Raw genomic sequence first — 14,024 nt, 5'->3', positions numbered from 1 at the left:
AAAGAAAAAATTAGGCTAGGCTAAGAAACAAATTCCTCCTACATCAAAAGCTCTACTTCTTAAGATAAAATATAAAACAAGTAAGAAAACCAAAACACAGAAGAAACCTCTACATATCATTAATGAGCAGTGATGGGCAGAAGATGGGCTAGTGTCAATGAGATGGCACTTCGGCTCAGATCATTCCTCTGCAGGAAACTTTCAAAGGTCAATGCATTATTTTTAAAACATCCAGAATTGCCTATCATCTTACATCTGTAAATGAGATTGCTTTGGTGAGGACAGAATATTTTTCCAGGAACAGCAGGAAGGATGACGCATTCACCGAAATATCCAGCTAAATTCCAAGAACAGACTTGATATTTAACTATACACACAGTAGTCATGTGGTAATTTAGAGTAAGTGGCTGCCCCTTACACACAGCAGACTCCCAAGTCCCCTGAAGCAATGTGACAGTGACACTCGGGGCACAACACTCCTTCCCCGCAGCAGAGAACACAGTACTGGCCACTGCAGCCAAACTCACGGCAGCAAAGGACTCTGCCTTGGTAAGTTCTCAAGTTGTCATCACAGGCAAGGTGACATTGGAACAAACAGGTGACAGGACACATGGCACAACTACCCAGTATTTTCTCATGTATCTCTGGGGATACTCCTGCAATGAAGCTGCTCCAAAAAGGAACGGATACTTTTTCTGAATGTGTTTTTAATTGCAACAATAAAAACAGCACCAGCGTCGACCAAAAGGTAAGATGCTCCTACCAAAGGAGATGTAATTAATAAAACAAGTCTGAAAAGGAGGCTGCAGTTGACCCAGGTTGAGCAGTTGACCACAGCACCTTCGGATCAAGGCGAGGGCAAAATGTGAGTCCCTTGGATCGGTCATGAGGTTTTATAATTGTATTAAGCTTCTCCTGCTGTAGTCCTTGAGCATACCACCACATGTGATAAAATGCTGCCCCCAATGGCATTGCTTGCAGTATGATTGTACAGGCTCAGACAATCTCTTCAGTAATTCTAAGGACCATTTCTCTATTACAGTAGATAGTTGTTTAGCAAATGCACAACAGGAAAACAATGAGCAACATAGGTAACAACAGTTCTTTTATCAATTTCTCATCACTTTTCCTCGACCACCTATATTAAGTAATTAATACAGAAAACACATCCCACTGCTCCAATAAACACCTTCTAAACACCTGCCTAGGAAAGGTTTGATCCAGGGCAATTTCACTTGATTTGACTTACAGGTGTAGAGCAATCCAATAAAGCCCCTTCCATTAAACAATGTGAAGGACAGTATCAGTTTCAGTATGGATAATTAATGACAAGCTGGTAATCTAGTAACAGGTCTCAGTGTACCTGCTTATTTCTTTGTTGTCCAGCTTCAGATACAAGATAGGAAGGAGAAAAAGTGGTGTTTTTTCCCCCACCAAGCAATCTACAGAGTGCCAGCTTCTGCTTGTCACTACAGAAACCACAATTAACTTGTGAAGCTCATTGATACAGGATGTTATAGAGGGCAATATAAGAATCAAAAGGAAACAAAAAGCTTTTTGGCTCACATAAATTAAATATATTTAAATATATTAAATAGATGCAGCATATCTATTAAGACGGAAGCAACCTTTGTCTCAGCAAGAAACTAAGCAGCAAAATGCCTGAACTAAGGACAACCACTGGTGAGAGATCCCTTGTACATCCACGCATTGCACATGCTACTTCCCTGCACTTGGGCAACCTCAAGATAATGAGCATCACATGACATAGGATGTAAGGCAAATACGAGTCTCAGGAAGCCTTCTGTCACTCAGCCTTGGGTCTCTAAAAATGCAGAAACAATGTATGTTCAAGATTACTCCCATTTTCTGAGAAAAATCAAACATTTGCATGATATGAAACACAACAGCACATACTGGGTTAAAAAGTGAAGAACAATTACAAGTTCATCTATCCTGATTTCCCATTGTTGTTTTTAGTTAGGTATTTCAACTTGTTCCATTTGAAATGTCTTGTTAGGTCAGAGCATTCAGCTTCCACTGATGAAAACCTCATTTTAAAAATAGTCCAAGCTCACTCAACACAAAAATCAAGTGACATTTCTGGTGCTGAAAGTATTTTCAGGAACAAAACACATAGCATCACAAGCCAACACCTTTCAGTATATCCCCTACAATCTTTCCTACTTAACAGACTGCTGTGACATATACACCTCTGCAAATATTAAACTAGTACTGCCATCACTCCTTCTGTTGTTTTTAAGCAAAGAAAAAGTCACATTTATTTTGTAGTAGCAATAGTTTCTTTTTTATTTTTAATATACTTTAGGAAACAATATACAAAGCTGAGCTTTGCCACCATTTTCAAACGGTGGGTTGCTCCAATTACACAAATTCAGCGTTTTGTGATGGTTAAGAACAGCAGTCAGCACCAGACTTAAACAGTTAGCTACAACACAAACATCCTTCGAAATGAAATGTCATAATATCAAGACAGGTAAACCAGGAGTTAACATATGACAACTTTTGGGGAGGTGTCTTAAATCATTCTTGTTGAATTTTATATTTCATTAAATATTTTATACATATTTTCCTGTTTACAAGTTTTAAACAAAACCTCCCTTGAGGAATTATTTAAGTACAAAAATGTTCAACAAGAACAGTTCTAATAAAGAGTCCCCAAACAGACCAAATTTTAATGTGTTGACCAAAGGAAATGAAAACCAGTGTTTCTTTGCTTTAACATGTTTATTACAACAGATACAATTCACATCTGACTAGCTTTTTTTTTCCTCTTTCCCCTCCCACAACCATGTTAACATGTTCATTGGGCTATTTCCTTATATTTGAGCAAGTAATGTACTTTCAGCACACATGCCCAGCAGTACTATAAGTCCATTCTTACAGGGTGCAAATGGAAATACGTTTCAATAATTTATACAAACAAGTGGGTTATGCTCAATCACTGCAATTTTAAGCTACTGTACACAGGAATGAAAAGATTATAGAAAAAGTGCCATAGCAACAGTGCCTTAAGAAAAGAGAAAATTAGAAGCATTAAAAAGCTGGTAAAATCAGATTTAGGATTTCACGGGGAAATGGAACACAGAAGATGAAAAACATTTCTCTGTAAAACAGAAATGGAGAAGCACTGCTCTTGACTCGGTGCAAGTGTGGAAACAGTTGTTTCGTGGTAATTTGTACATTGCCCAAACTGTTGCAGCCTTAGACACAGATCGCCTGGCGCTTGCATTGAATTTTAGGAAATGAAAGATCTTTGAACGATAAATTAACTAAAAAAAAAAAAAAAGAGAAAAAAAAGAAAAAAAAAGAAAGCTAATTTTGCAGACAGGTTTACATGTAAGAGGCTAGGTATTTAGCCACCTCAGCATTGATTAGTTTTGGATGTCTAAGCTCTGATACACATGGCTTCCCATGGCTTCACTCTACAAAATATATTTACAACGTGAAGAATACATCTACAAGAAATCTACATTTCAAGGGTTTTACAAATCATTCTTGTATCTTTCCCCTGAATTTGACTCCCTCCTGTCCCCTTCCCCATGTCAACTTTTTTTTTCTGCCCAGCTCAACGGTCCAAAGTCTACTCAAATGCAGCTCAAAAGTGTTAAGACTGGGCATCAGTTTAATAGTTCCTGTACTCAAAACCATGTGCAATTGTTTACAACTTTTCACACCATGAAGGAATTCTGATTCTTTAGCTTTTCAAGTTCTTTAATTTGTTGCCTCAAAAATAGTATCCTGTAAGAGAAAAGAAATAAATTAGTATAAACATTTCCATTATACAGATATATTAAATAACATCTACACAAGTACTGCTACAATCTCAGTGAAAGACACCAAGTTCTTTAGCTCCACTAATGAAAATTCAGATATTAAGTTAACTCCCAACCTCTTCAATAACTTCCAAACATTGTATGCAGATGCACAGAGACCTGGTGTGTTTGAAACCTTAGTTCCAAAAATTAAGTTGCTCTATTTCATTATGCCTTTTAAGTTTCATATAAATATTCTATGAAGTCCAAAGCAACTTTAATCAATCAGGGAAAAGCATCCAATTCAGGAGACTTTTGTAGAACACTTTTCAAATATGTGCCCAGTTCAGTAAAGATGAATTTTCTACCAAAAAGTAGGTGAAAAATTATTAAAATAGACACACTGAAAAAAGCCATTTAACTTGAAGGTATGGGCATAAAAAATATAGCAATCAATGAAAAGAGCCTTTTCGCATGCTGTCAGTTATGGTTAAAACAATGTATTTGCTTTGCCTAGAGATGAAGTTCCTTCTCAGGAGAAATTAAATAGTTCTATTCTGTGCAAAAGTACAGAAATAATATCATAATTCAAATGTATTGCCTTTGATAATCCCATCCTTTGCAAAAGCCTTCCCTCATCAACTTGTTACTTATGCCACATATTCCACATCTTTGGGATTGCAGCAAAAATAAAAGATACATGTTACCATAGATTCAAAGTCACAATAATCGTATTCATTGACAGCTTAAGGATACACAGTGTACAAGAAACAAGATGCTATTCAGTGAGCTGAACAATGACATTTGACATGTTATTTCAGATCAAATGCTCACTCAGAAACGGAAGTGACACCTTAGGAAATAAACCCTGTAAGAAACCAAGCAGTTCATTAAATATACTATAAAAATTGTAATTTATGTAGTGAAGTTATGAAATAAAACTTCAGAAAGAATGGATGTTTTTAATTCTTTATCAGGAAAGATTTACAAATACATTATAGCCTGCTTCCGATTAAAGGACTGTTTTACTAACTGCCAAAATGCAAGAGCTTCTAGGATAAAGGTAGCTATTTAAACATCATGCAATGCTATTAAGGTAGCTTCAAATAGTAAATCAGAATCACTGTGTTCAAACTGCAGTGTGACTTAATAGCTAGGATGACATGACTCAGAAAGGAAACTGAGTACGACAGCAGATTCAGGATCATGACTACTGGTGAAAAGTTTGAGCATGTATTGTAAAACTAAAGTTTTCAGTCTTGCACAACAGTCTACAGCGTGGTTGTGTATCGCTTCAGTGATACACAAGACACCTGCTATTACTGACTTAAGAAGCAAACAAAGTCTACTTTGCTATAAGCAAGCATTAGCTTTTCCTTAGCTTGTGATGTGAACTACACCCTGTTCAAACTTGCTCCAGCTTTAGACCTATTAAATGTCTCATATAACCTTCAGTGTTTCACACCAGCATAAACTGTGCAGATGTGTACCTATGTGGTCTATGCATCATGTACGGGCAGATATTCTAGAAGCATGCTGAAATACTGAGTTAGCCAGTTTTTTGTAATGCACTACAGTACCTGCAAAGATACTTTTCTATGCAAGTGGAAACAGACACAGAAGTTGCATATCTGGTTCTATCCACTAGAGGCTAAGAGGTGTCTGCGTGGAGAACAGGTAGAATGTACACTGTAGATAGCTTGCAAATGTGGCAAATACCAGCATATTTACAAAGTCACCAGCAAACAGAACTCATGAGAAACAATGCCAGAATGAGAGTTCTAATACCACTCTGAAAACTGAAGATAAACACAGAGCACACACTTACCTTTGCTCACGCAAAGTTGCTTGAATTTCACATACTCGAACTAAAGACCTTAAATTCTTTAATTCAGTACAAATTTCTGACATATGGACACTTCCCATGTTATGGGCTTCCTCACGTAATCTTGATGCCTGCAATGGTTACACGTAAAGGTTAGGATTTTGAATCATGCATTGGAAAAAAACTGGCTGTAGCCAGAGGATTGCTGGATGAGTGTGCCTTGGAACAGCAAAGCACTCTAATTTCAAGAGAGTACTGAATCAGTACATTAAATTCCCTATAAAGCCTATTTAGAATCATAAATTAACAACCCTAGATGCCAAGAAACTAACCCAGGCCTATGCTAAGGCAGGGATAGTTTAGATTTTCTTGGTCCTACCAAATGTTTACCTGCCCATCTTGAAAGACAGTATGTGACAGGACTCTGAGTTTCCAAAGCAATTCGTTCAAGCAGTTTAAACTCTCCATCTATTATTTCAATGGCAAACTTAAATCTCCCATCTAAATTAACCCGCAGTGACAAAAGTAACTGAATGTCATCTACTTTCCAGCTACCTCATACATGAAAAAAAAACTTTGCAACCCTCTTCAGGTGTTTTCTTCCAGACAAACTCCATTATTCTAATATCCCCACTTAGTCAACTGGAGACAGGCAGAAGTATAAATTTAGAGGACATGACCTATTACCAATTCCCAGTTTGTGCAGTCTTGTCACTGAACTGGATATGACTCCAGAGAATTCCTCAACAGCACCAAGGAGACCAGTATAATTACTCTGAGGTCCTGTGTAGTACAATGCAATAAGGAAGGGAACTTCTTGCAAGCGGCACATGGCAAAAATTATTTCAAATACAGCCTTCCCTGCAGCATTACTGTTTAGCAATGTTATAGTCTGCTGTACTGGGTCTGGCTGGGATGGAGTTAATCTTCTTCATAGCAGTGGTGCCATGTTTTGGATTTGTGACCAAATCAGGGTTGGTAACACACCAACATTTTAGCTATTTCTGAGCAGAACCTACACAGCATCAAGAGTTTTACTCTTTCTCTCTCTGACCCCCATCCACGCAGCAAACAGGTTATGGGTGGACAATAGGCAGGGAGGGAACAAAACTGGAACAGATGACCCAAACTGACCACAGAGATATTCCATACCATACAATGTCATGCTCAGCAGTAAAACTGGAGGGCTGGCTGGTGGTAAGCGACTACTTTTGCATCACTTTCCCCCACCCTCTTCTACTCATCAAGCTGCCTTTACCTCAACTCACGAGTTTCCACACTTTTGCCTTTCCAATTGTCCCCCATATCCTACTGGGGGAGAGCGAGCAAGCGGCTGTGTGGTGCTTAGCTGCCTACTGGGATTCATCCACAGCATCTGCTTAAGTACTTGTATACTTGTTTTTTCCTTCCCAAAAATAGTGTTATTTAGCACAGGTCTTCATCAGCTTCTGGCATTTCTCCAGTTCAAAGCAGCACTTTGTGTTCTAATTCTCTACATTACAAGTTTGCTTTTCTGGACTGTGTTAACATCCAGGAGTACCCTGGCCTCCAGTAGGATATCACTTCACGTCTTCACCGCACAACTCTAATTACTGGATTGGTTTTCAGTTTTCCACATTAACTGCTTTTTTTATGAGTTGTTTGAGATAACTGCTAGCGGTTCAAGAATTGTTTTAGCTACTAATTACTGCACAGTACATCTCTTCAAGTTTGCTGCTTTAACACATACATGTCCTGGCTCATCTAATTTATTTACTTATTTATTTTTTAGTTTACTCTGGCATGTGCTCTTATATCCTAATTTTAAATAACACTATGCACCTGGCACCTACCTGAAGAAACCAAGGCACTACATATTTTAGTCTTTCCACTTCAATCTCTCTCACCTTCTTCACTATGTACTGCACCTACACTTTCATTCACTTTTTCTTTTATATCAAGTATCTCCATTATTGCCTCAAGTGTTACTATTCAAAACGAGTCTATAAACAACACTGTCATGTGAAATAATCTGAAAGAGCAGACAGGACAATAAAGCACATAACACTTGGCTTTACCTTTACAAAGGTAAAAGTATCCAACTGAGTACATGATTGCCTACCATTAGCTGAATTTTTTCATCTCTTTATTACCAATAAGAGAAAAAAACCCTTAAAAACCTATGCACTATATAAATCATATATGTCTGTGGTGCACCATTTCCTTAAACATACTCCACAGCAATGGCTCAGTGGTCTGACTCAGTACAGGCTGGTAATATCTTAAAATTTTAAAAAAATCAGTGAAAAGAAACAAGAATACCTAAACTGATACCTAACAGGGTATCAGTCTAGACTGTGCTTTTAAGAGTCATCTTGAAAGTTACCACCCAAAAGTCTCCAGTGTAGGCTTGTGCCAGCATGCAACCACTCTTCAAAAGACCAAAGTAAACCAGGCTAGGTAAGATTAATATCCCGAACAGACTGCACCAGACAGGGCAGCCGGTAACAGGACTTGAACTAGGTTCAACAACCAATACGGTTCCTTTGAGTAATACATTCCAAGCAGCTGACATGCATCCAGTTTCCCTATATTACAACAACAGGATAGGTTTCATGCAGTTAGTTATAAAATATGGATGGCAATTCTACTGGGTTTCCCATTAAGTAAAAATAGCCCAAATTCAGACTGAGTTCTCCATATCATCTTAAAAATTGGGTACAACAAGCAAGGCTTTTTCACTGTGTACAGCTAACAACTCAGTAAGTCAAACTGTGGAGTAGTCTCAAACAGTTTAACTCTGTCACCTAATTCCTAACATTTTCCACATAATGAAAATATAATTTTTTTAAAAATCTGCTGAAATTCAAAAGCACTGGAACTGTAAGCAAGACTGAAAATACTCAACTGCTGAAAGGCAATCACATGTAAAACCAGCAGGTCTAACCTAATCTCTCTTAATTCTCCTCTATTCTGGTTAAGGACAAGCATTAGGTTTTTTTTTTAAATACTTTTAATTCCTAGAAAAAGTAACCTGAGTAAGAAAAGCAATTTTTAAGCTACACATTATGCACTCTCACAGGGAACAAAGCACAGGTGAACTCACCTGCTTTTCTGCATGGTCTGCAGGCCAGCCTTGAACATGCTTTATAAGGTTTTCGTTGAAGTGCGCTGCTAGCGTAGGTGTCAATGAACAGGTGGGTCGTACAGATGGATTCTGCGGTGCAGGTGTTGAGTTTGATGCACTACTGCTAGAGGTATGATTTGGACCTGGTGATGGACTTCTTTGACTACTGCAAGAAAGAATAATGAAAAAAAAAGTGAGCATTTAAAAACATCTGTGACCCTACAGAGAAATAAACACTGAAATTCATTGCTTCTAGGCACAAAAATACATAAAGCATTCAAACCATAAGTAAATCCTTCCGGTAGACCAAACCTGTGCCACTTTTCTACAAACCTTCTACGTTTATGGGAACAGTTTAAGTGCTACAATTTAACAGCATTGGGGGTTTTTTTTGTTGTTTGCTTGGAGTTTTTTGTTTGTCTGGTTTTTAATAGTGTTGCAATAATTATTAAGAACAAAGCCTGATGTCCTGATCTAAAAATACAGCCATATGGGATTTGAGGAGTAACCATTTACTACTAATGCCAAAACACAAACACCTAGATGGTTTTGTGACACTGTACATCCTCAAGGCACTCGGGAGAACAGAAGTATCACAGGAGCAGTATGTTTGTAGTCACCGACTTGACTGCTTTATTGGAACATACGGTAACAGAGGTGGTACCTCACAGTTACGATGTTCTTTGCCCCTACATATACTGAGAAATAGTAGTACTAATTGTGTAAGTACTTCGACATTACTCATAACTTTCCCACTGGCAGCAGCTTTTCAACACAGGCCATAATTACAGTCTGTTTCTTAAAACTTTCTATCACTTGCAGGCAACAAGTAAGAAAGGATTATGAAGGAAAACCAAATTTTAAGGGCCTCCTGATTCAGCACCTAACCTGCTCCCTTGAGGACTGTAAACATCCTAAGAAAATGCAACTTTGTAGTCCAATGCCCAGACATTTATCCTAATCAATTTACACTTCCAAAGAATTACAGCAGTAAGAATTACAAACAGCCAACAAATTGGCTCCGACATGGACCTGTTGGAATGAGGCCAGAGGAGAAGCCACCAAGTTAATCAGAGGGCTGGAGCACTTCTCCTGTGAAGACAGGCTGAGGGAGTTGGGGCTGTTCAGCCTGGAGAAGAGAAGGCTACAAGGAGACCTTAGAGCACCTTCCCGTACCTAAAGGGGGTCTGCAAGAAAGCTGGAGAGGGACTTCTCACAAGGACAGGTAGTGAAAGGACATGGGGGAATGGCCTTAAGCTGAAGGAGGATAGACATACATTACATATTAGGAAGAAATTCTCCACTTGGAAGGGTGGTGAGGCACTGGAACAGGCTGCCCAGAGAAGTTGTGGATGCTCCATCCCTGGAAGTGTTCAAGGCCAAGTTGGATGGGGCTCTGCATAACCTGGTCTAGTGAAAGTGTTCCTGCCTATGGCAGGGTCAGTGGAACTAGATGATCTTTAAGGTCCTTTACAACCCCAACCATTCTATGATTCTATGCAATTAGGTACAGCATACTGGTCTGCAGCATCAAAGACTTTAACCTCATTCCTTTCATCATTCCCAAACTTGTTTAAAAGCTTAGAATACGAAAAAAATATCATGCAGAAAAAATTTTGGTAGGCGCTTTATTAAATTTCCCTTGATTTTAGGCATCAGAAGTTGCAAAAGTTACATCCCTTTGAGGTAACTGGGGGAAAAAAGTGTTCCGTATTCTCTTCAGTAATTGGCTCAACTTCTTTCAATGCCACTTACACTGCAGACACTTAACTGTAGAAATGTTCAGTTGATCAGGAAAAAATGGCATTCAGATTTTTAAGCTGTAGTTGAAAGTAGCTGAGAAGGTCGAGGGCAACAAGGGCTGTACATCAAAGGCAAATGAAAAGTTAAGGAACAAGCTGGTTTGCCCCTCTACAAGGCAAGGGGATCTAGAGAAACAGGACATGAAAAAGGCTAGGACAGTGCAACTTTTTTTTTTTTTGCTGTGTTTTTATGGATATGGTCCACCCTCAGACCTCCCACAGGTCCAAGCACATCAGCAGTTGGTGAAAACAAAGTATTACCTCCAGCAGAGGACGAAGTTCAGGAGCAGTTAAGCCAAGAGGACATACGTCCATGAACCAGGTAGTAGGCACCCAAGAGCAGTCAGGGAGCTGGCCAGTATAACTCAGGTGCGGCATCCCCTTGAAGCAGCATGGGGAACAGGCAAGGTTCCAAATGTTAAAGCCATCTTTTAGAAGCACAAGGACGACAACCTGGGGAACTATAGGCCAACTGACCTCTGGGAAAGTTATGGAACAGGTCTTCCTGGGAGGGGTTCCAGCTACATGAAAGACTAAAAGGCATTAAAAAAAAGCCACCATAGAGTTACCAAGGAGGTATTATGCCTGACCAACCTCACTGCCTTCTATGATGAGATGACTGGCTCAGAGGACAAGAGCAAAGCAGTGACACTGTTTCCTTGACTTCAGAAGGGCCTGTGCCACCACCTGCCAAGCTGTTCGCTTATCCAGTCCACGTTTCGTGGATGAAAAACTGGATGAACTGCTGGGCTCAAAGGCTGCAGTCAGCAGTATGAAGACCAATCGAAGGAGTGACTGATCAACACTGGGGCCAGGAGTGTTTAACATTTTATTAAAACCCCAGACAGCGGCACACAGTGCACCTTTGGTGAGGCTGCAGATGACACCTGCTTGGGGGGAGCAGTCAATCTGCTGGAGGGTAGGCTGTTATTCAGAAGTACCTGAATGGGCAGACAGGAACCAAGTTCAAAAAAGGCAAATGCAGAGTCCTGCACGTGGGGTGGAATAAACCTGTGCAACAATACTGGAACAACCCATGGAACAGCACAGGCTGAGTGGGCATAAAAGGACCTGAGGATCCTGGTTGACAAATTAAAGGTGAGTCAGGCCAAGCACATGCTGGGCTGTATTAGCAAGAGTACGGTTGAAGAAAGCAATTCCTCCCCTCTCTTCAGAGCATAGGAGATTCACAGTATCTGGAGCACTGCATAGCAGGGAGTCCAAAACCAGACAAGAATTGAACTGCCACACCAAAGGAATCTGGCAGAGGACCACACAGGTGACTAAGGGCTGAAGCACATGCTGTATCAGGAGAAGCTGAAAGTTTATTCAGACTGGAAAAGAGAAGGCTGAGGGGAAGAGGGTTGATGGATCTTCTTACAGATTTTTACTACTTATGGGGAGAGTAGTCAGTCAGGCTCTTTTCAGAGATGCACAGTGATAGGACAAGAGGCAGAGACACAAGCTGCAGCAAGGGAAATTCTAATTAGGCATGGGGGGGAAAAAAAAATCACCATAAGGGTAGTCAAACATTAGAAGAAGATGCTTGGAGACATTAGCAATTCAAACTTGATAGTCTTACTCTAAGTTGAGACTTAAGTAGATCATAACTAGAAGTCCTGTCCAATCTAAATTATTCTAGGTTTCTATGTATTCATACAGCATTGGCATAGTGATGGTGCAGAGAAAGGCTGCCTTTATTAACTAAGTAAAGTTCAGGAATAACCTTCGATGCTTATTTACTCCTTAGTTCTAATAGAATTAAAGTTCCCCCTATGATTTGCCTTCTCTCCATTTATCAACCTGGTTTCTCTTACTCCTACTTCATCTGTAAAAAAATCAACCTACCACATAAAAAATGCTTCAGAAAAATTAATAAAATCTGTGTGTTTCTCAAAAATACAGCTGTGTCTTAATTATGACTAAAACATACTCTCACAAGATATCCTAGCACTGCTGTGTTAGCAGCAGGGGGAGCTACGAATGCAGCAATGGTAGTTCCAAACTACTGCTGTATTTTTGAATGCTTCACTAAAGGCAAATACCTGCCTTAGCCTAGTTAAAGACTGACTATACCACAGATAATGGAATGCCCCCAGAGAGGCAAAAACATCTGTACAAGGGCACAAGGACAGGATGGTTCTCAAATACACTTCTACAAACTACAATATCTTACAACCTATAAAAGATGGAATGAAACACGTTCTCCCTCCAGCACTTTTCCAAGACAAAGGAAAATGTTCCCTACCAACCTGATGAAACTATTAATTATAGAAACAGTTTCATTTTTAAAGCAGCCATAATTCATGGCATGTCTTTGGAATAATCTCTAACAGACAGACTCGCTGTATGCCTGCATTGTGTTAACTTCCTAACTTACATGGCTGAAATGTTCACAATTTTAAAGTCAGCAATAGCTACTAAGTTATTTCTTAGACAGTGTTTCCTCCCCAACAAGTTAAAAATAATTTCATCTCCATTCACTTCAAAATTTTAATAATAGTAAGAGCAAAGGGAATGTACTTGTGATTAACTTCTGCACAATTAATCTGTATTTAATGTGCAGAAAAATGCAACCTTAATTCACAGAGCTGAAAAGATTTTGGACCATCTGTCCACAGTTCAGGTTGCCAAGCTGTTGTTTACTCCTATACAAGTAAAGGACATTAGCCCCCAAGAGCAGTCCCGAATCCAACTGACTGCTTTCACCTCCAAAGGAATAATCTGTTCTATACCCATTCAGAAATACTGCCCGGACACAGGAAATCTATTGCAGAAAGTAAATCTACACCTGAGCTGGTCCACTTTCATTCAACTCCACTGCACTCAACAGAAGAAAATACAAGTTGCACAGGTTTTCCCAAGTCATCCAGTTCCTTAATCTTCTACTTTTTGCAAATGAGGCACTTCCAAAGCAAGTTGAAACACATGAACTCATGATGCACAATATACCAGTCAAAAGGTGTATCAATTTGATATAGGATACAATACTCACACTGTCACAGTATCTCATACTGGCCTGCACTGCCTCCTCTGCTGCCTCCCCCTCAACTATGGGATGGTTCTACCTGCACGACCCCCCTGCTGCAGCAGTGCAGCTGCTGGGACAAACTCAGCTCTCTCCACCAAAATGCTGGTGCCAAATGGAGCAATGGTTTGGAAAGGGCCAGCAGATCCCTAAAGGGAACTCACTGTGGGTAAGGGTTATGCCAGAGTGGAAAGTCCTGTACTCAGAAGGAGGGTGGGCTACGGATTAGCAGGCCAAATGCCCACCAATATCAACTCACACAGACTCCAGGCCATGGTGAATGTTTCCAAGGATAAGACTATCTTTCTTAGGACAATTTCCTATGGGGAAAGGATGACAAGCAAAGAACAAAAGGGTCTGTGACTGAGAGCTGTGCCCCTAAACCTCACCACTCCTCATAAAAAGGTTTAGAGTGTTGCAAAGTATAATTTTACTTTTGGTACTGTAATTTGGAAAGATTTAAACATCCATAATTCCATCCTTAATT

General features: G+C 39.6%; 1 protein-coding gene across 1 annotated transcript in view; it reads right to left on the bottom strand.

Annotated features, from left to right (window-relative positions):
- Positions 1-2,284: 2,284 nt before the first annotated feature.
- WAC (WW domain containing adaptor with coiled-coil) overlaps positions 2,285-14,024 on the bottom strand; it is a 57,420-nt gene continuing 45,680 nt past the window's right edge. The window contains exons 12-14 of the mRNA XM_027687010.1: positions 8,687-8,873; positions 5,605-5,732; positions 2,285-3,762 (exon numbers count right to left, since the gene is read on the bottom strand). Coding sequence (XP_027542811.1) covers positions 3,693-3,762; positions 5,605-5,732; positions 8,687-8,873 — 385 coding nt within the window. The 3' untranslated portion in view covers positions 2,285-3,692. The remainder of the gene's footprint in view (positions 3,763-5,604; positions 5,733-8,686; positions 8,874-14,024) is intronic.

This window comes from Neopelma chrysocephalum, unplaced genomic scaffold, assembly GCF_003984885.1.
Source record: "Neopelma chrysocephalum unplaced genomic scaffold, ASM398488v2 Primary Assembly neopelma1_72, whole genome shotgun sequence".
NCBI lineage: Eukaryota > Metazoa > Chordata > Aves > Passeriformes > Pipridae > Neopelma > Neopelma chrysocephalum.
The sequence above is the reverse complement of the archived record's forward strand: the minus strand, read 5'-3'. Positions and strand labels throughout refer to the sequence as shown.